Raw genomic sequence first — 22,535 nt, 5'->3', positions numbered from 1 at the left:
ATGGTAAATATTTAGAAAACGCCCTAAATTCATGCTTCCTGACATGGGCAAGGTCAGTATCATGCTACGCATTTAGCAGGTCTTTTTGTTATGAGTTTGTACACAGCCTAGCCCAGTGGGTTTATTATCTATCTTTGGGGTCCCTCAGTGCTTCCACAATGCCAATAAAAAAACAACAACAAGAACAATAAAAGGGAACTGGAAAAGAGATACCAAAAGTGGCTTTGAAATCACTACCAGTGGACATTCGAGCCCTAGACTAAGCGTTCACCGATCAGGGAGATTTGAGAATTAAATCAATCCTGCTATGATGCAGGGAAATAGACCAGATGTTCTACAAACCAAATGATTCTATGATCATACTTGCATAGGAGTTACCATACTGTATCAGACCCAGGGTCTATCTTATCCAGCTTCTTGTCTTTGACAGTAGCCAGTGCACCATGCTTTAGAGGAAGGTGCAAGAAACCTTGAAGTGGGCAGTTATGGAATAACCTACCCAGAGGAAAAGCTTTTTTCTAACCCTGTCCGCTGTTGCCTTAGATTTCTTTGTGGGAAAGCAAAGGCCTTAATTTGACCAAAATGACAAAAATACAGGATTTGTCCAATGAAGTTAAAAGGTGGAAGCAAACTGCTGTATAACAACTCCCTTTGTTTTGTGGATGGTGATAACAAATCTGATTTTCCTCATATAAAAACATTCTTCAGAGACAGATAAATTTTTATGTAAATGTTGTTGCCAAGCTGTTTGTAATGGTTAAATTATACTTTGATGGGAACTCTTCAGAAAATATTCAGTTCAGTTAAGGTTTTTTTGGAAACACTCCAATTAAGTGACGTTAATGAGCTTTTTGTTGATAATGTAATTAAAATTCAGCTGTTCTAATTGTAAAAAGGAAAAAATTATAGCTCTGAGAAAGTTAACAGTAAAATAAACAAATATAACATGAAGCAGGGCTAATTAAATGGTGATTATATGGGCCTCTGTGAGTGTTCTACTGACAACAGTACTTTCAATAATGGGTGATTTCACAAATGAGGAATACAAGTCAGTTGAATTTATTAGGGCCTAATTCTCAACTCTCTTACAGTGGTGTAACTCCAGAGAAGCCACTGTAAAATGGGTATGACTGAGCAGAGAAACACTATTTAGGTTCTAAGGATACAGATAGGCACCTACTGCGATTTTCAAAAGCACCTAACTCCCATTCATTGAAATGGGAATTAGGCACCTAGGCACTTTTAAGATTTCACATACCACCTATCTGTATCTTTAGGTATTTAAATACCTTTAAAAATCATCCCCTACTGTCTAATATTGGAAGTATAACCAATGAAATGATTCTGACCTAATGAGTCATTCATAAGCTGTGTAAGCTATGAAGCTAGAAGAGCTTGGAGGAATGGGCATACCTGGAGAGTTTAAAGGGTGTGTGTGTGTGTGTCTGTGTCTGTGTGCGTAGATAGAAAGATAGATGAAATAATGTTTAGAAATGGATTAAGTTGCCTGGACATCATTGTTAATCTGCTCTAGTGCCTAGTTATTATCTGGGAAAATAGAGCAGGTATTGTCAGACTTGGCTTCTGGGGTTGGGGGAGAAAGTAGTGGGGCTGGACAGAGGTGGGGCCGGGGGGGAAGCACACCATTCTGTTAATTCTGCTTAATGTTTTTCTACATCAGCCACTATGCACTCTCTTCACCGTTTGTAAGGAAAAGCAGGACTACGCCTCCAGTATAGTGTGACAACTACACAGCACTGCTGGAATAACTTCTATCCTGCAATCAGGAAGACAGGGCCAGTGAGTTAAGTAGTTAAGGATGGGAGGCGATATCTTCAGCTGATGCCAGTATTTAAATCTCCTTGTAATCACATATGCTCCGTCCCATAGGCAGTCTGTGCTAACAGCAGACAATAGGGCTGATGTGCAATGCAGAAACTCCTATGTGTTCATTCATTAGCAACTGACACAGTGCTCATCAGAATCCCTGCAGCACTCTCCACTCTGTATTGCCATCCACCAAGTATGGCAGAGTCTCAGCATGTCTACTGATTGGGAGTTAGAAAGAGCTAGCACACTCCTCCCCTCCCACAGGGGTTCAGGCAGGCTACAGCTCCTCATAGCCCCTGCCTCCAGTCAGGCTTTCAGCTCACCCCTGGGGTGGACAGCCTGCCTGCTCTGCTTCTCAGTGGTCTTTCAGGCTGCTTCCAAGAGATGGAACACTCCACCTCCTCTCCTCTGGGTCTCCTCCCAAGCTGGGCTCACCTAGCTCTATGGAAACAAATTGTGCTCTTCCTCACCTGAGCTTTATTTCTAATTAGGTCTGGCCCATTCTCCAGGTGCAAGCAGGCAGGTTAACTGATCTCTCAGGTCTGTATTACCCCTTTACCAGCATTCATACCTGGGCTTTAGTCTCAAACTTGATATTTTAGCTCTCTCTGACCCAATTTACCACAGTGGACAGCTAAACTTTGGTTTTAAATAACTCTAAGGGTATGTCTACACTTGGAGTTGGGAGTGTGAGTCCCAGTCAAGGAGACATGCCTGTGCTAGCTCCAATCAAGCTATCACGCTAAAAACACAGTGTAGCTGTGGCAGCGGGAGTGACTAGCCACCCTGAATATGGTCCCATTGAACATGCTGGGTACCTAGTCAGGGTGGCTAGCCCCTCCTGCTTGTTGCAACACCTCAGCTTCACTCTGTAGCATGGTGGTTCAGTCGGAGCTAGCCTGGGAAATCCCACCCCCCAGCTCGAAGTGTAGTTATTTAAACAAGTGTGCTAAGTCACTGGAGATGGAGCTTTAGAGAGGAAGTGTGTAGATACTACTATTTTATTTGTATTGAGCAGAGAAGTCCTTGTACTGGGAAATAATCAAACACCGATTAGATTGTTTACAGTTCCAGTTCCCCTGTGGATGCTTTGCTAGCACAAAATAAACCAAACATGGTGGCAAAGCAGGGGCTGCTTCAGTTCAGTGGCTTAAATATTTCTCGTACAGCATCTACACATGCACAGCAGTAGATCCTCTGGCCCCACTCCAACCCATGCTCTCTCCTGCTCCCTGCCCACCCCCATTCCATGCTGTACAGGGTGCACACACCCCATGAGCATCTCTCCCACATCCAGCCCCTCTTTCCCATCCAAACTGGAACCACACCAGTTCTGCTGCACTGGACCTTCTGTGGCTGCAGAATAGGCATGGAGAAAAACATGAGTGAAAAGGCCAGGTGCACCTCCAGCCAGGCCTTCAGGCCATGGTTCAAGCTCATAACAAATTGGATCAGAGATAAAATCAACTTCACATCACATTTAGTATTTTCCAGTTTATCAGTCAGCTCCCAATTACAGGGCACAGCTGTTTAATACATTTTGTAGAGCCATTTAAATGCTTTGTATTTAATCTGAATAATTTATCATATTTGCTAACGGTATTGGTATTACTTTCAATTATATTCATTGTCTTCACAAAATGTAGCATAACTGGTACACAGTGGACCAACTCCTCTGCCTGCGTAAATTGCTGCAGCTCCATTGATTTCACATGGAGCCGTGCCAATATGTAGCATCAGACACTGTGGCCTATTCCATCAGCATGATACCTCTCTACTCAATTAGGGCCAAACCCTCAGCCTTGGTGCATCCATGGTGGCATGGAGCCTCGCTGGAGCTGCACAGTTTAGCCAGGTTCTGGGGCACTAGAGTCTTTCATGTAGCCTGAGAGGGAAAAATCCTGCTTCACTGAAAGCCCTCACTGCTCTGTGAGGTGTAGTCAAGACTGGGAAATGATGTCAGGCAGGTTATGAGCATGTGCTGTGCTTCTCTGAAACCCACAGTGGGAATTCAGATCCCCTCTGACTGTCAGGCAGTGGTGGGGACCCTTAATGGGTCACATAGCCCGAACAGTATAGTCCTGGCTGACAAGTCATTGGACAGATGAACACCTCCAGGGTAACTGTCATGAAGAGAGGGGAACATGTTTACCACCCATTCCCCCAAGACACAACCACCATCAATGTGCATGTGTTGTGTATTTAATAACAAAAATGGTAGAAAAATAGTAACAAAAAAAGGTCACTGGAATGTGCTGACTTGGTTGAAAAAACAAAATTTAGAAAAAAAAAGTTTGTTTTTCATAAAAAATCAAATTGTGATGAGAAACTTCCTTGAAAGTACAAAATTCAAAAAATTTCAGCCCCTCTAATACACTGGACACGTACTTGATCCATTTCTCTAATTTTGTTTGGCATACAGCTCACCCATTGCATACAGTTGCACTCACAAATATACAGCAATAACGAAAAGCACAGATGGGTTTTGCTTCTTTCCTGTAAAGTTTTTATATTGTGTATCATTCAAGACATATTTGTAATCTGACGATCACTTAGATTGTGCTGAACTAAATAATCTATATAGCAAGTTGACTACCCAGGTGCATTCAGCTGCTCTGTTTCATACTTCATACTCATTTGAAATGACTATACTGTAAATAGAAAACTTTATTTTTACAAAAAGAAAAGGAGTACTTGTGGCACCTTAGAGACGAACAAATTTATTTGAGCATAAGCTTTCGTGAGCTCCAGCTCACTTCATCGGATGCAACTCACGAAAGCTTACGCTCAAATAAATTTGTTAGTCTCTAAGGTGCCACAAGTACTCCTTTTCTTTTTGTGAATACAGACTAACACTGCTGCTACTTTGAAACTTGTCTTTATTTTTACACTAGAGAATAAATAGGACTAAACAAACAAGAAGTAAAGAACTGACAGGATTCTGGGGAAGGTGATATTGTATTATCTTTTGCAGAGCTGATTTAGGAAGGCTGTGTATCTTTTAACTAATAATAAATAAAACTCAACATGCAGTAAAGTAATGTTAGTAACAATCCATTGCAACAGGACTATCTGTATACCATACTGGGCAAGAAACTGATAAAAGGCCAACTGAACACCATCTGCTGTCCTGCCTGGGAACTGCAGAACTGCTCTCTGGTGTGTTCTCATAGACGAGTAGGAAAGTTCACCAACATGATGGAGAGACACAGCACCTTGTGATATTTAAGGATTCGCCTCACTTTCCTATTTAAAGTCTGATTTTGCCCCCCATACCTAACAATCTTAAAATCTTAGTCCAGAGTAAATTTTTTAAAAATTTGGGGCAAGGTAGGCAAGGCACTTTAGTGGTATTGGGGTTCCCTAAAATGAATGGATTTGGGTTTTGCAAGTTGTGTGAATGCTTAATTTGGCTCCCAAACATCCTGGCGTAGAGGCTGCAGACCTGTTTCATTCTGTCTGTGCCGGGGAGGATCGGTGCCTTGGATTAGTTTGGGGTGAGTTTGTGTGTGTATGCAGTGAGGTTGTGTTGGATGAGGAATTATACAGATATTAACACACCTTTCAGACAAAAGTTTGAAAAGCCAAAGTATGTGCGATATACTTGCAGTATTTGGATCCATGTGTTAATATATGTAAGCACATAATCCCAATCCATACATTGAATCGGGGATTTGAAAACATTTTGGATTGGGGGGAGTGAGAATAAAGATAAGGGAGAGAGAAATGAGAGAGAGAAGGGAGGTATAAAAAGGAGATTGATGGGAGAAGAAATGAATGAGGAGGGAGAATGAGTTGATGTAGGAAGGGGGAAGAGTGAATGAAAAGTGGAGGAATATAGGGAATAGCAGTGGAAGAGGCTGTGCACTTAAGTTTTAAACTTCAGCACAGGCAGTCATTTGTCCTTCACATATAGAAAACTTACAGGGAACATTGGTTTCAGTACATGGACCCTGTGAGTGGAGCAATGTAATAACTTCACAATGTTAGAAATTAAAATATACCATGTGGCCAGTGTAAGGTGGCATGACGTGATGAGATTTGCTGTTCCCTAGGTATATACAATAATACGGTACAGTTACATGGGTATCTATGGGGGCGTTGGTGAGCATACATTACAATTTGTATTTGCTGTTATATTACATATAGGATCTAGGCTTATCAGGCTAGAGGCTAGATTCTGGTTTATATTCTGACTCCTTTTGTGCTGCTCAGGCAGTATGTGTGGCTGGAATCTGGCCACAGTCGGCCAGCAAAGAATTCTTCTAATGAAGGAGAACTCTGCTGGTGTGAGGGGTTAGGTGGGGAGAGAGAGGATGTATCTTTAGGGACCATACTCCAGTATCATAACTTAGCCCCTACGATGCTCTAGTTGATGCTGGGGCCACCGCTGGTGCACAGGTTCAGTGAGCTGTAAGTGGCTTCCTAGTGATCCCACACCCCTCCCTCTACCAAGCAGAACTTTAGGCTCAGGGGAGCGTTTCGCCCTTAATTTCTAACATCTAATTTGGACCATCTGATCACTTACAGATGTAATAAGCACTATCAGTTGTACATACATTGTTACAATTTGTACTTACAGGTTTAGCAGGTAGTTCCAGATCCGGATCCCAACCCATGAAAAAAACCACAGGAGGAAGTCTCCATTGGGATCTCCTCTTGGAGACCCCAGACTGTTGTTTCATAAAAGAGGATGAAGGACCCACCCCACAACACTGGCAGATCCTCAGGAATCTGTTCAGATCCCAGGGCCATGTGCACAGAAGTTTTGTGCCTCTATGCCAGCTCCGGCCATTGGTGCCCTTCCCTCCTGCCTCCTTGGCAATGCTGCTTCATCAGAGCTGGGCTTCTGATCCTGTCACTGATGTCCCAAGGACTCACTCTGAAGGGCAACTCTACATGATACAATACAGCCTGGGCCTGTATTATCCTTTTAAACTCATTTCCAGGGTACCAGGCTATATGAGCAGATCTAAGGGGCATGATGTAGATATCAGTTATGTAACAAGTATTTGGCATACAGATCACACATGTACCATATATTCTCATACGTAGGAATTTACAAAATTGATACATTGCACCTGGACATAATTTGAATTGAAACCAAATGTTTCTGTTACATTCAATCTGTCTGGTTTAGGGTTTTGTACTGGTGCCCATCACAGTAGTATCTCAGCTTTTCTTGAGATAATTATATCGGCACAGCAAGGTCTCTGGTGGACTTTATGGAGTCTTCCCTTTCTCTGGTTGTGGGAGACTTTGTGTGAGGTACATGTTTCTTCTTATTATTATTACTATTTTATTATGTTAAACTTATAAAATTGATGGGTGAAGTCCTTGCCCCACTGAAATTAATGGGAGTTTTGCCATTGACTCCAGTGGAGCTAGGACTTCACCCCTCAATTTTAAATTAAATGTCAGATAGGCAAACCTGAATTTGAAGGACATGTTGCATTGATTCCTAGCACCTTTACTTAATTGTGTATAGCCCTAATGTCCTCCTGATTGATATTTACTTCTTTTGACATTGACATCTCATTCCTTTTGCGTCTCCATTAAGGACCCATCTCCACAATGATGTCATACAGTAAGCAGAATCAATATGTGAAATTGCTTGTAAAAATTGTCAAATGTAAAGTAAAGAATAGCAAATATGATTTTTTTTTAAGTTGAATAAGGAAACTGTCAGCAATGATGCACTCTCATAATGCTTACTAGAGCTGAACAGTATATATAAGGCTGAGCCACAGAGGCAGCTAGGCAGATCTCCGGATCCTGAAGGTTTCCCAAAGTTCCAGAAGAGTAGCTGCTCTTTCCCCAATCGCTGTGCATCACTTCAAAGTATAAGAAGGTAAGATTCATGCTAGCTACCAATAAGATTTGTTCAATGGGTTGAGTGCAATTGTTCTGTCCAAGGTTTGTAAAGCAAATACAGGATCTCTCAAAATGGTGCTTTTTAAGCTTTTCTTTTATTATTATTATTTATTATTATGTACCATCTTTTTATATTTGGAATGAATAAGTAGTGTATATAGTTAAACTTTTATCAGTTTTAGTTTATTCAATAGAAGGCAACTAATTTAAGAGAGAATGATCCAAAGATCAAAATCAACTTCTAAGACTGACAGAAATGACAGAAAGGAGGATGATTAAACATGGACTCATGGAAGAAATGCATTATAGTAAGAATTTAAATGTTAAACACTTATGCATAAATATTGATTTTTGTTGTTTGTCTTACACTCCCATTTTCAAATACCATTTACTAGACATGTGTCCTTCACAGATACTGAACCATTTTGACTTTAAACTTCATCATTCCTTGTAGAAACATCCTAAAAGTCCGATAGAAATCAATAGGGATGAAACTAGTAGGGGACTAGAGATATTAAATAGGTTTCTATAAAAATTACTTGAAAATATCTCAAGGTAGATTTGCCACTCCATTACAACAGTTTTACACTGGTCTAACTCCATTGAAAGTATGTGGTTTTCATTCATTTTATATATATTACACCATAAAATGCCATATGGGAAAGTTATAGATGTTATGTATATCATTTAATAGAAAATTTTAACCTTCCTGTTGGTTATTTTGAACCAGCCTACAGAACTGAACCTACAGAATTTAATACAGAATTATATCCCAGTTGTGGAATCCTGTAGGATGGTGCAAAAAACTTCTAGAAAGGTATCGATTACATTCTCCATAACTTTTCCATAAATGCATTTTACAGTGTAGTGTGTATAAATTAGTAGTAAATTACATGTACATTAAAGAGATAGTAGATTCATAATTAATAAACTGTACTATCTGCAACAGTCTCATATCTCCAGAAATCTATTCTTATTCACATTTTAATTTTCAAATAAAAATATTTCTCCTTATTCAGCCATGATGTAACTCGACTGATTGTTGGAATTAATTGGGCTTTTAGCAGGATTCTTTGTGCAAACTTTGTTGCAATATATCTAAGTACAGCTTCCGCACAGTACACTAAAGAAATCTGTAGTAAAATATGTTCAGAAGACTAGTGAAAGTCCAGGTTATCAAGAAAAAATATTCCTCTGTAATTCCAAATGCAAAGTAAATGCTATATGAGTCAATAACTTTTTTCAGCCTTAAACATTTTGATCAAGATTTGATAAATACATATTATTGACAGTCTCTCTGGTGGCTAGGATCCTGGTTAAGAACATCCATTCAGCTGATTTGTTAATTTTTATGTGTCTCACTGTAACAACTTCAGTTTAGCTAATACATTTTGAAACTGAAGGAAAGGAAGGATTTGAAATGTACTTTCTAATTTCTAATTGGAGAGGAATTAGAAATGAATTCATTAGCCAACTTAAAAAAACAGATAATTTTCTACTTAAAATTTATTTCAGTTTGACTGGAGCTTTGACACTTGAGACCACAAGCTTTTGTAGCTGTTTCTCCAAAAAATCTAAACCTCTCAAACAGATTCAAGAGCCAGGTTCCACTTGCTATGAAAATAGTCTTATCTGGCTTTCAAGAAATAATTATAGGTAATAAATCTGTACAAATATTCTTTTGTTAACAGTTCCTCTTTCTCCATAGGGCACACTTTTGTGTTTTCTAGAATGAAGCAGTAATAGTATAAGAACACATTTCTAGTTACTACTTTTGTCTTTGACTTATAGAAAATAAATAACTATTACTGACCGTGATTACCAATGCTAAATATTGAAGAATAAATGTACAAAAATGCGTCTCAAATTTTAAGATAAAATGTTTGACAAATATGTAATGAAAGTGCAGCAGTTTTCAAAATAGCTGGCTGGCTAAAAGGCAGGTTCCTCTAACTTAAAGGTTTCAGAGTAGCAGCCGTGTTAGTCTGTATTCACAAAAAGAAAAGGAGGACTTGTGGCACCTTAGAGACTAACCAATTTATTTGACCTCACGAAAGCTTATGCTCAAATAAATTGGTTAGTCTCTAAGGTGCCACAAGTCCTCCTTTTCTTCTAACTTAAAGATTTTCAAATCTTGCAAATACTTTGTAATCTTTTCTTTTTTACTAATCTCACCAAATGCTACTTGCTGATACAATCTAAGGTCTTGATTCTGGGAAACATACTTATTTAGAAAGAACTCAAGCACTTACTTAAATTTAAATATATGCCAAAATCATATCAAAGTAAACGGGAGCACTCTCATATATAACATGAAGCACTTTGCATAAGTTTTACAGGATTGGAGCTTAAGGATCTGTCCCTAAAACCCAATGAAATCAATGGGAGTCTTTCCACAGATTTCAGTAGACTTTGAATCACGCTCTTTATATTTCTAAATTATTTACTGAAGATCAACTTTTTCATATTGATGATATTCAACATAAACAGCATTTAATAACCAAACTATTTCATGCCAAATCCAGCCAGTTCTAGAAACTTTTGACTGAGGAATAAGTGTGAATAGACGCCAGGATTTCTCCTGTAGTCTTTAAACACGTGAAATGTGAAACTGATGTATTCTTTAGGATCAACATTGGATGTCAGTGTTGTACCACTGAAGTACAACTCCAAGTGGACAGAGAGTTAAATATTGTGGCTGGATTTTAATAGTTTTAGGACCAATATGACACTTCTAGATACAATATACATGGTATGTTGAAATGGAGTAATTAAACCTTATGCTTTGGGGCATAAACTAATCACTAAGGAGGTCAGAAAGGAATTCCTCTCTATGTTTACCATTGCTTGATCAGCCAGCTGCAACTGTGAAGGCACTTACTTGCCTTTGGCGTATTTGGTATTGACCACTGCTAGAGATAGGATAATGGATTTCATGGCTTAAAGATCTGATCCAATATGGGAAACCTTATATTCTTCAATTCATTTTTCTAGCTCTGACTAAAATGCCACTTAACTGTATTGCCTTATATTGCAGCCCAGCAGTATTGTATTGCTATTGGCCAGTAACATGCCATTGAAAATAGGGCCTTACCTAAGGGTGTACTCTGCCTGAGCAGAGCTGGAATGTCTGGCAGCAGTTAATACCAGGGGACAGATCCTCAGACGGTGTAAATTGTCATAGCTCCCTGAAAGTCAATTGAGTTGTGACAATTTGCACCAGCCGCGGATCTACCCCTAGATATTTAGAAATCCAGTTTCATGATTGTTTGGTTTCTATATCCTGCACTGAGTGTTCTGTACATACTTCTGTATGCAGATCTTCTATGTACTTCCTCTCTGGCATCATTGCTCTACATCTAAGTTATATGTATTTAGCTCTGGGGAAGAAAACCTCAATATGATGGTCTGAATACTAATTTACAATAAACAATGAACCTTAGTCAGTGCTTTCTGGTAAGTGCTTGCTATCCATCAATTGTACTAGCTAGTACTTGGCTTATTATATTTTCCACTCAGATTTTTGCCAAATTATTGGGTATTTGGTATCCATTGAGTCTTCTACTCTGTTATGTTTCATGTCCAGTTGTGTGTGTGATCTTATAATTCATGGAAGATACGAGTTGTCATGCTCAATTATGTCTGAAAACCTGCTCTGAAATGTGTCATAGCATAAACCTGAAACAACAAGGCTTCTGATCCGTTCTTACCTCAGCCCATGGTCCCAAAGTAATGCAGTATAGAATGGATCCATTTCTGCTCTGACTGACACTCTGTCTGGCTCACTGAATTCAAATAAACAGGGGATTTTATGGGGGGTATAAATCAGTGCAGAATTTAGCTTTAGATGCGTACAAGGGTCCCTTATTCTGACACCTGGACCAATGAGGAGGACTACAAGTGATGTGGAAGGTTAAATTTAGGTTTTTTTATTGGCCTCCAGGGATTTAGTTAGCCACTTAACATTTTATTTCAACTGGCTCAATTTTCCTATCTCCCTTTGTTTTTCAGACTGTAGTATAAACTTCTCTGGAACATTTTCATGGATGGGAGAGTGGCTCTTTCAGGCATACCACAGCATATCAGTTCAAATGCATGATGAAACATTTCCAGTGACATTCAATTTCTGTGAACTTATTACAATTTCAGTTGCTTTACAGTGAATTAACATTGTCATCCATGCTGATTTTAAAGCATGAATTGATGAAGATTAGCTACTTTTTGAGCTAAATATCTTGGCTTGTTTAATTTATTTTTAATAGCCAAAAGCATGAGTCCAAAACGTATATTAATTAATTTTATTAAACAATCATTTCATAAAGTTAAGAACTGACCCAAAGCAAGTACTTTAAAATCTACTTGCTGCTTTATAATAATTTTGCTTCAATTTCATAGATGCTTTCATTACAAATCACTTTAGTCTATGAGCCAGTGCAGGCAAATATCTACTGCTGCTCGCTGATGTGCTAACTTGTGTGAGTGGTCTGATTGAAGTCAACAGGGCTATTTGCAGTAATAGGGGCTATGCTCAGCAGTAAGTATTTGCAGTATTGGGTAGAGTTGGTCAAAATTATTTTGGTCAAATATTTTGATCTATTAAAAATGCAGTATCAAGGCAGTCAAAACTGTGAATTTGAGTAGAATTTGGAGAATAGTTTTAGACGAATAAAAAATGAAAAAGAAATTTAGAAAAAGTCAAAATGTTTGGCAGTTTCAAAATGAAATATTTTGACTTTTCACTCCAAAATGACATTTCATTCTAAATTTAGCGAGGTTTGTTTAAAATAATTAAGGTTAAAAAGCACCCAAAAATGTAACAAAATGAAATGAAAAACTGAACAAAATGGCAAAAAAGAAAAGGAGGACTTGTGGCACCTTAGAGACTAACCAATTTATTTGAGCATAAGCTTTCATGAGCTACAGCCCACTTCATCGGATGCAGCTCCTTTTCTTTTTGTGGCTACAGACTAACACGGCTGCTACTCTGAAACCTGAACAAAGTGAACATTCAACCTTAATAACGTTTTTCCAGTTCTGCCAGCAAACCAAAAAAATCAATTATTTGTTCATCTCCAATATTGGGTCCATAAGCTAAATCAAACTAATAGTAGTACATTGAATAATGATAATGTTTAGCATTTACATACTAAGGAACAGATGGTAATCACCTTACTCATGCTGGTGATTGCTCACTGAAATATATAATTAAGACAATGAGACTACGTGTATGAGAAAGTGTTCATCAGTCTGAATAAGGGATTCACAATGTAGTGCAGAACCACCAAAACATATATATATGTACTGTATGCCACACTGTGATACTCTTACTCACAGTGAATAATCTTACTCATGAGACCACACAGGGAGTAGGATAGAGATCCCAATCTAGTCCTTTATTATTAATTTTATACAGTCAATGGAACGACCCACAGCAATATGCATTACACCTAGCAGCGTCTCAGGATCAGCCCTTTATGGTTGAAGCAAGGTGTAAATCTAATGATGGACTACAATGGAAAACCTAAGACTGTACTAGGTATAGCACTGTATCAAAAGCACCATAAACACAACAGAATTTCATATACCTTCTGTATCACAAATTTCTAACCATAAATATATTTATTTTTTGTAAAAGTCACACTCTGGATTGAAATTTGCCTATTTCACCCAGGAGCCCAATCCTACAGGTGTTCATTGCTTTAAATGATAAAAACAAAAGCATACAAAACACAAGAATTTAGAAGTGAGGGGATGAAGAAAAAATGCTCAGTTAGAGCAAGAAGAGTGGCGGGATGTGACACTGCACTCTGTGATGGGATTCTGCTTTTATTTCTTTAGTCAATAAATTCAGAAAATTAAAAACCACCTGGTGTTATAGTATGAAAATTGCAACACATTGAAACTATGCAGGATTATCATTCTCCTCTCATATACATGGAGTTTCATTCCATTCTATATTAGTGGGTTTCCTTGTGTATATATTGACTCCAAAGTATGTAAAGAGGACTATATTTATTTCCTCCCCCCCCCCCCATCTGTGTTCTGACAGGCAATGAAAATGAAAAACATTTATTTCGTGGCTGGATTGCTTTTAATGATCATTCAAGGCAGCTGGCAAAATCCTCTTCAAGACACAGAAGAGAAATCCAGGTAAATACTACAAATCAAACATCTCAGAATAATCCAAACATACTCCCCTGTACTTTTCCCGCAATTCGATGCAAAATCTTTGATTTGAGGAAAAGTTTCTTATAATATTACTGTGTATTTAATTCATCTGTGGATCAGAGAAGGATATCTGTATTGCAAAATGCAGCACACCAGTTGTTTGGTGTTTCTAACAGTACCTTTTTATTGTTGTCCTAATAGACTCTTAGTTATGCAGTTACCAGGCTGCTGTACTGATTGACTCTGTCAGCCAGCTAACAATCATATCTGTAGCAAGTAATTTTTGTTTCTTTTTTTTCTTTTTTGTTCTTATTCTGTTGGAATATAGAATTTTTTTTAAAAAGAAGTCAATGCAGGTATAGCATCTGTAGAAAGTGCTATCATCAATGCTGATTAATCTATTACAAACTATTCATAGATCATTCAAAGCTTTCCAGACTGAACCATTAGATGAATCTAGACAGCTGAATGAAGTAAAACGTCATTCACAAGGCACATTCACCAGTGATTACAGCAAGTACTTGGACACTAGACGAGCTCAGGATTTTGTGCAATGGTTAATGAGCACTAAAAGAAGCGGGTAAGCATATTGGAAAAATCATTATAAATCTCCATGCACAAATATAGCCATAATCTAGTGCATGTCAGGAATCAGTTCACTGTTCAGCTTCCCCTCACAGAACATGATCTATTTTCCTTTCTAAAGGATAGCATATAAATCAGAGAAGAAGACCTTAAGGATAATTGAAATATAGCATTGATATATTGTTAGCAAAAATTGAGCCAACCGTGGAAGATCATTGTTATATACTAGTTCAATCTTTTTTGAATAGCAGAAGTGATTGGTTGAAAATAGTCATCAGTCTTTTGGCTGGTATCAGTGTGGTATCTGATTTGTCATCTGTAAGGAAACTCTTGCAGAAAGATGGACTCAGTGACCTAATAGATCTTTTCCATATTTTGCTACTCTGATCCTATGTCTCCTTATAGAACACTTATCAAGGATTAAGCTTTGTCGGCCACTAGATACCTCAATTGTGCCACAGAAATACTGGCAATGCATGCCTTTTTGGAAGATATGTTTTGGTCAAATACAAGTTTCTTGGCTCAGCCTAGAAGTAACTGGATGAAATTCTATGGCCTATGATATACAAGGGGCATCAGATGTTCCCTTCTGGCTTTAGTTAGTGCTGCTAACATTTTAACTTCCTCTGCTAAGGTGGTCCTTAAAAACAGAAGTACAAACGCTCCCCGGGTTATGCAATCATTCCGTTCTGGAACGCCTTGCGTAACTCGAATTTCCCATAAGTCGGAAACGTATTCCCCCCCCCAACCATTACGCAAAAAAACAAAACAAAACAAAAAACCTCCTATTTCTAGCTTCGGAATTTTTTCCATAAGTGTGAATTTGCGTAAGTCGGGTCTTGTGTAACCCGGGGAGCATCTGTATGGAACTAACAGTTTCAAGAGCCTGTATTCAATTATATTCACAGCCCCCCAAAGCACTCACCTGGGTAGTTTTGCATTCACAGATTTTTACAATGACATTCAAATAATATTCAATAGCATTTTATGAGCTAATGCATATTATGCATACAATACAATGTACTAATATGATATCAGTGATATAATGACTCTGGGCCTTTGCTACAGACAACCGGCACTGGAGGAGAGAGAGAATGAAAAATTCCTGGACCAGCTCTCAAGGTACTTTAAAATGCTGGATATGTTACTCAGAAGGAATTGAAACAACTGAGATTTCTGTTGGGCAGGAAACACAGCCAACAATATAGAGAATTCCTTACACCTTCATGATTATAATGCAGGAATTAGATACTCCAGCCATAGAAGAAGGCATTCTGGGTCTAATTTTTACAGTTAGGGAGGAAATGATTGAGACTTTCATTATAATAGGGAAGCTTGGAACCAGTGGCTGTGAGCTAGCTGAATTCAGGAATGGCTTCGAGAATGTAGCAGTATGAGAGTATTAGATTTCAGGAAAGGAAATTTTAGGGAATAAAGAAATCTAATGATTAAGGTACAGAGGAAAAAAGTACTAAAATCCCACAAGTGTGAGTGAAGGCAGGGGAATCCTAAGAAATATGGAGTTGGGGGATCAATACTGGACACAAGACCAATGAAAGAGAAATGATATATGATGAGGCAGCCAGAGATTTTAACGGAGTAGCACAGGGATCAGTGTTAGGTCCATTTTTACGTAACTTGTTCATTGTAGAAGGGGGAATAGATGGCATGTAATTGAAAAATGCAGATGGTACTAATTGGGAGGAACGTCAAACTGCCAAGCAGATGGAAAAATAATGCAAAGGGCCCTAGAGAAATTTGAAACATAGGCAGAAAATAACAAATGCTAAAAATAAATGCAAACTAATACATCTGGAAAAAAATGCTCCAAAACTTGTCTACTCTGCCAGAAGACAGGGAATGGATGATCCAAGCAGTTATAGTGAGCAGCAAATTAGATGTAATTTTGCAATGCAATTTGGCTTCAGAAAAGACTAGTATGATCAATTTTGGTCTGAATATGAAAAGGCAGTGTGTCAAGGGAGAGGGAGGAAACAGTCCATTTCTACACACCCTAGATATGAGCACACCTGAAAGAGTTCTGGAAACCACATGACGAAATGGATGTTGAAAAAGTGGAGGTTCTTCAGAGAAGAGTAGCCAAAAATGCTCAGTGGCTGGAGGAAATGAAGGCAAAAGGAGTTAAATCTGAACAGTCTGGCTAAGAGACAAAAGGGGGATATGATGGAATTATTTAGGGTGATGCCAGGGGGTGTAACTAAGACCTAGGGTGAAAATATGAAGGCTAATTTGGGGAGAAACTTCCTGCTAATGAGAAATGTTGGTCTGGCAGGAAATAGAAGCCAACAGAAGCAAGCAAAGAACACAAATAGATAAAGTGATAACATAGTCCTGAACATAAGAGAACTGCCTTTCTTTCAGCAATGGACTCTCGAGGCGTCATGCTGAATTTGAGAGGCATGCTGAGGGCACCTACACCAGTGACATCACCTCTTATTTGGAAGGTCAAGCTGCCAAAGAGTTCATTGCTTGGTTAGTGAATGGACGAGGAAGAAGAGAGTAAGAATCCCTCCGTTCCTATCATGAAATGTTGTTTGGCTTTTCTGGTTAGAAATCAAGCCTAATGGAACCATAATGTATTTTTGTTTTATTCTTGCTGTATTTCATATTTTTCTTTGTATCTTACGATACATTGTGGGTGTGAGATGATCATTTTAAATGATTCAGTCCTACTACAGATTAAAATTAAGATGTTGATGAGTTTAATGTGCTGTTACACTGTAAAAGGTCAAGTTAGATTCAAGGTCAACATGTCTAAATCTGAACCAGTCTTTCCTCCAGAATCCCCCCCCTCCCGTGGACTTCCCCCCCCACCCCGTTTCCCATTCTAAGATCTCTTTCCTGCAGTAAGTTCAAGATTCATCTCCCTGTCCTCAAAGTGCCCTTCCATAGCTCTGCCCCACCTACATTTCTGACCTCTTTGCTCTGACATCTTCTCTTGCTCCATACACCTATCCCAAGCTTCACTCTTTCCTGCTTATGCACTCCTCTCATTCCTGACTTTATACTTTCTTTCATTATAATCTTACACTTAGAACAGCCTCCCATTTAATCATTTCCAAGCATCCTCTGTCTCTTCCTATTTCAAATCCCCACCTGCTCTTCATGGCTTAGCAACTACAATTTTCTCCTCTGTTATCCGTTCTGTACTTATTTGGGCCTTTAGACTGTAAGCTCTTCAGGGCAGGGATTTCATTTCACCTCTGTTCTTTGAAAAAATACATTTTACCAGCTGTAAAGCACCATGTATGTCTCTGGCACTATATACAAAATAATAATAATATTAATAATAATAAAATATCTCTAAGACAAGATTGTGTGTTGGAGTCTAGGAAGAGCCAACAGAGAAAAGTAATTCTGAAAGGACTGACTATCCCTGAAAGGATAGAGTTAAAGAGTGAGATCAGCTATTGAAAAGAGAATGGTGGCAAGCTATGATACTGACATTCTGATTTCCAGTAGTCTTGTTGTCATGGGTAATGAATAGCATTCGGGGCAGCAGAAAGGTATCTGTGTGTCTGTAGATAATGGAGGTAAAAATTAGGGGCCAAATTCCCAGGTCTGGTCAAGCTGTGTTCAGCCCAGATTCCTGGGTGGGAAAATGGGGTAAGTGTAAATCACCTTTCTGAGAATTTGATCCTTGGCCTTATTCCAGATCAAACTAGCCTCTGGGGTCCCATAGAACAACCTAATGGCCATCCTAAATTATGCAAGTTAGAGGGCTCCGCTAGGGGACTATTCTGCCTGCCAGAGATCACCAGAGCACAGTGTGTTCCAGCTCCAACCCACTTGCCCCTGTCAATTAAAGAATCCCCTTTGCCTGGTGAAAGGGAGCAAATGGGGTAAAGGTGTTTGTCAGGGAAATCTCTGGTTGTCCTTTTAGAATAGATCTCCAGGGGCACAAAGAGGAGCCAGGATCTGGCCTCATACGTAAGTGCTGGAATTAGGGGTGCCGGGGTGCTGCCTCATCCCCTAGCTTGAAGTAGTTTCCATTATGTACAGGGTTTAAACAGTTAAATCCCACTATAAAAATTGTACAGTTAAATGGCTTTCAGCATCCCACTATAAAAATTGTTCCAGCACCGCTGGCCCCATATGTCTGTATACAGCACACAAACACACAGAATTTAGGAAAATACTATAACTGGCAGCTGTTAATTCACAAAGCTATCACTCCCAATTGATTTTGCTAAAAGGGTAAATATTCATGCACTAAACACCTTAGGAATTATAAATATAGGACTTCATAAATCCAATAAAACTATTAATCAGCTGCCTGAAACAGTTGGCTATAATGTAATAAAATTTCATTCTTAAACAGTGAAGCTTATTATGTTTACAGTGAATTTGATTATGTTTTAATCTCAGCTGTGAGTAACATTGGTTTAGGAAATTGCAGTTTGATGTATTAGGTCTGGTGTTTCTGGCATTTTATTTTTTTTTTATTATAATTGAGGAATTAAGACTCACTTAAAAAATCTTTGAGAAAAGTGCCCTAAATGGGAAAGGAAGACATCCAAACTATCTTCTCTCACTGAGAAGTACTCCAATTGTTCCTTTAACATAGAACATTCTTATACTGAGCTAGCCTTGCGTCCCTTGAAATCAGTGGGAGCTTTGAGTGTGTAAAGACTGCAGAATGAGGCCCTTGAAGAGATTTGTTTATTGTGGTCTGCACAGCTGTTATTTGACCGTTTCTCCCTTTAAAGTTTCTCAGAAGAAGCTAATGCAGCTGAAGAACTGGACAGAAGACATGCAGATGGCACTTTTACCAGTGATATCAACAAAATCCTCGATGACATGGCTGCCAAAGAGTTCTTAAAATGGCTGCTTAACACAAAAGTTACCCAGAGGTGACTGAATTTTGATCATCTTAAATCTCAGTATATTTAGATTTTTAATATACTTGCAGCATACTGAGGAAAGACAGATCATTTCCCCCTTAACTGTCACTATTTATTTATACCCGTACATATATTAAAAATGTTGGCCATATACTGTAAGCAAAACCATTCCAAGTATAGTCTATGTTTTGTATCAAGAGTCAAATCCTGTTCCTATTTAAGTTAATGGGAGTTTTGCCACGGATCTGACTTTGACAAGCATTTGGCCCAAAATAAATTATTGGTAAAAGAAACTGACATGTACAGAGCAATTAAAACCACCGAAATACTATTAAAACGTATCGGAGATTTTTTTTAAAAAAAGAATACAATCTAAAAGAGTGGTCTGAGCACAGAATGTGGGAGCCAGGAACTTCTGAGCTCTAATCCCTCCTATGACACGAAAAACCTCTGTGGCTAAGGTGGGTAATTTAAGCCCCTTGCCTCAGTTTTCCCGTTCGTAAAATGGAAAAATAGAATTTTCTAACCCAGTTCTCGGGGCGTTTTATGAATTATGTGTTGATGTTTGTAAAGCATGTTAAAGACAGAACTGCTCAAATTGAGACATGTGTAAGGTGTTTGACTTCCAAAGATGCTGAGTGCCTTCCCTATGAAAATTAGGCCTCTTTCATGCATCTCACACAAAAATGGAAACATCCAAAATCACTAGTCACTTTTGAGAATGTAGGCTAACAAATACTAATTCTTATTATTAAAGCTTGAAAATAATTATTAAAATATAAATTTTATTGGCATTTTCTTTTTTTCCCCTTTTTTTTGCATTTAGCAAATTTAGCATCTAGTACAACATGAAAAAATCATGATCCACTAAAAATCTTTTTAAGAGCTTTCCTTATAGAAATAATTGTGATTTCAATCTATAATTAGAGGGAGTTGTTAAAGGGTTTGTGGAACTAATATCAGTTAAATCTAAACCAGGAAAAATGTCTTCCACATACGTTTGATTTTCTGAATACTGTAACTGGTCCTAATTATGTCCTTTTGTTTTTCCAGGGACCTTTTGGGGAAATACCAGTAAAAGTACAAAATAAATATGGGACAAGTCAAGATCTTCTTCACTACATCAGCTGCTGGTCACCAGGGAATTCTGAAATTTGTGTTCTATAAATTATATTTATAAGCCATATTGCTTTGCATGCCAAAAAATGAATTTTACTATAGTGTAGTGTTGCCAAAAGATTATATAGGAAAAAGATGTTATCAAAAGGACACACAAAGTAACAGCTTTAAGAATACAAAAATGCCTCGTCTTCATATTTTCCATTTATTTAGGGCCAAAATATCTCTACTTACAGTTAGCAATGAAATTATTTTTCTATGAAGTCGACTTGTACATAGGATTGATTCCAAACACCAAATATCTGCATTATTAGAATGGGGCTAGCAGTCACAGATGTCTGAGAAGTGAACTTCCCCCTTGAAACCTTTGTTATAAAAAGGCTAAGCTTTCAGGATATTAAATGATAGCCTTAAATAAATTTTTTTCAAGCTTCTTTTTTATTGTCTTTTTTTTTTTTTTTTGCGTGTGTCCCCCTTGCATCTTTGAAGAAACACAAGCTTGTTTATATCTAAGGAATTAAAGTGTCACAGAGCTTCAAAGTGATTCATTTGTAATGCTGTGCATAAATTTAGCATTTGTTTCCTGACATTTTCATGGTACAGTATTTCCTCTTGTGAATGGCTTTCATGAAATGGTTTTGATGATTTCTAAAACTGAGGATGTGTGAATTTCGAGTAGACTTTTGCTGAAAAAAGAAATTGTGAAAGCAAAAGCTGAGTTTAAAGGGTATAGGGTGGAGTTGTTTTAAAATGTTCTTTATCACAAATTGTTGTATTTTAACAAAATGTGCAAGAGCAGCCATCTTTTCAAATTTTGGAGTGCTATGTGTTGCTTATACCATGCACTGTTGTGTAATACCATGAACGCAAAGTGCTGGGTCAGCTAGTTCGAATATGGTCAGCCAATCTTCTATGCCCACCACCATCTTGCTCAAAGAACATTTTGTGGCACTTTGAATTCTTGAAGCAAATGTGCAACTGACAAGCAGAGCTGGGCACACCTAGAGTGAAAATGCCTGAGTCTTGTGGCAGTATTGAGAAAAACATGAACAGGAAAATAAAAGGGGAAAAAACACAAAAGTTGCATCTATGTACTCATATACATGTCATCAGTGGTTTGCGCACTGGTCCTCATACCAATAGTGATGTAAACTGTCTTACACTCAGTCAAGATAAGTTGTTAGGCAGCCTTCCTTGATGTAACTCTGGAATAGCCTTTGTGGTGATGCTGTCCTGGAACTGCCATTGCCATCAGCTCCCAAAACCTCTCTCTCTCTCCACTTATTAGAACTGCAATAATTCAAGCGTTTGCATTTTAGCTTCTGTCGCTTACGAGAAAGTACTTGGGGGTGAGGGATGGGCTGGCGGGGTGGGAGAGGGATTGTCTAATGGTACTTACTGCCTCGTATAAAATACAGAGTTGACTGGGTCAAGAATTTGACTACACTCTGGGCCCTTTGCTACAGGCAATTGAAATTATTCTGCTCTTCTTATTTGTTTGTTTTACAGACACACCCAGGGACCCCAGTCAGGAACAAGGCCCCATTGTGCTAGGTGTTGAACACACACAGAGTGGGACAGGCCTTGCCCCAAGGATCTTAAAGTTTAATTTAAAAAAAAAGAAGCAATAAGTGGTGTAACAAAACAATCTATGGGATGGGGCGGGGGAGAATGAGAGGAACAGTTATAGGAATATATCTTAAATAGCTTGTCTATGTGCACAATTAGCAAGTTTCAAGTCAATTTTTAAAGACATAAATAAACTATGAATATTAATGTTATCCATAATTTGTGCTGTCCACTTGCCTAGCCATAACCAACAAGCAATTTATTATAGGCATCATAGCAGATGTGGGTCTTTAGTATGGATTTGAAAGAGGACAGTGCGGTGGCTTTGTGGGTTACCTCAGGGAGGGCATTCTATGAGTAAGGGGCAATATGGAAGAAGGCGTAAAGGCACTTGTTGGAGAGGTGGACAACTGAGCAATGGAAGCTGTCATAGTTGATGGACTGGAGGAAATATTAGAGAAACAAGGTGGGTGAGGTAATATCTTTTATAGGACCAACTGTTGTTGGTGAGAGAGAAAAACTTTT

The 22,535-nt window shown here is 38.4% G+C and overlaps 1 protein-coding gene across 3 annotated transcripts; it reads left to right on the top strand.

Annotated features, from left to right (window-relative positions):
• Window positions 1-1,648: 1,648 nt before the first annotated feature.
• Window positions 1,649-20,875, top strand: GCG (glucagon). Of its 3 annotated transcripts, XM_037912589.2 has the most exons (8): window positions 1,649-8,012; window positions 9,220-9,360; window positions 13,754-13,854; window positions 14,291-14,452; window positions 15,526-15,579; window positions 16,840-16,977; window positions 19,188-19,331; window positions 20,376-20,875. In XM_037912589.2, the coding sequence occupies exons 3-8, from the start codon at window positions 13,757-13,759 to the stop codon at window positions 20,398-20,400; spliced, it is 621 nt and encodes a 206-aa protein (XP_037768517.1). In that variant the 5' UTR covers window positions 1,649-8,012; window positions 9,220-9,360; window positions 13,754-13,756; the 3' UTR covers window positions 20,401-20,875. The 3 variants fall into 3 exon arrangements, with proteins under 3 accessions (XP_037768517.1, XP_037768519.1, XP_037768516.1); XM_037912591.2 differs by lacking the exon at window positions 9,220-9,360 and having other exon boundaries at window positions 1,649-7,681; XM_037912588.2 differs by lacking the exon at window positions 9,220-9,360.
• The last annotated feature ends 1,660 nt before the right edge of the window (window positions 20,876-22,535 follow it).

Source organism: Chelonia mydas, chromosome 11, assembly GCF_015237465.2.
Source record: "Chelonia mydas isolate rCheMyd1 chromosome 11, rCheMyd1.pri.v2, whole genome shotgun sequence".
In the NCBI taxonomy this organism is placed as follows: domain Eukaryota; kingdom Metazoa; phylum Chordata; order Testudines; family Cheloniidae; genus Chelonia; species Chelonia mydas.
Note: the sequence above shows the minus strand (reverse complement) of the source record. Positions and strands in the feature narration are given on the sequence as shown.

Coding starts and splice junctions, on each gene's coding strand:
- GCG (XM_037912588.2), top strand. CDS start 7,986: ATGGACTCATGGAAGAAATGCATTATA. Junction 8,013..13,753: donor CATGGAAGAAATGCATTATA/GTAAGAATTTAA, acceptor GTGTTCTGACAG/GCAATGAAAATGAAAAACAT. Junction 14,453..15,525: donor ATGAGCACTAAAAGAAGCGG/GTAAGCATATTG, acceptor CCTTTGCTACAG/ACAACCGGCACTGGAGGAGA.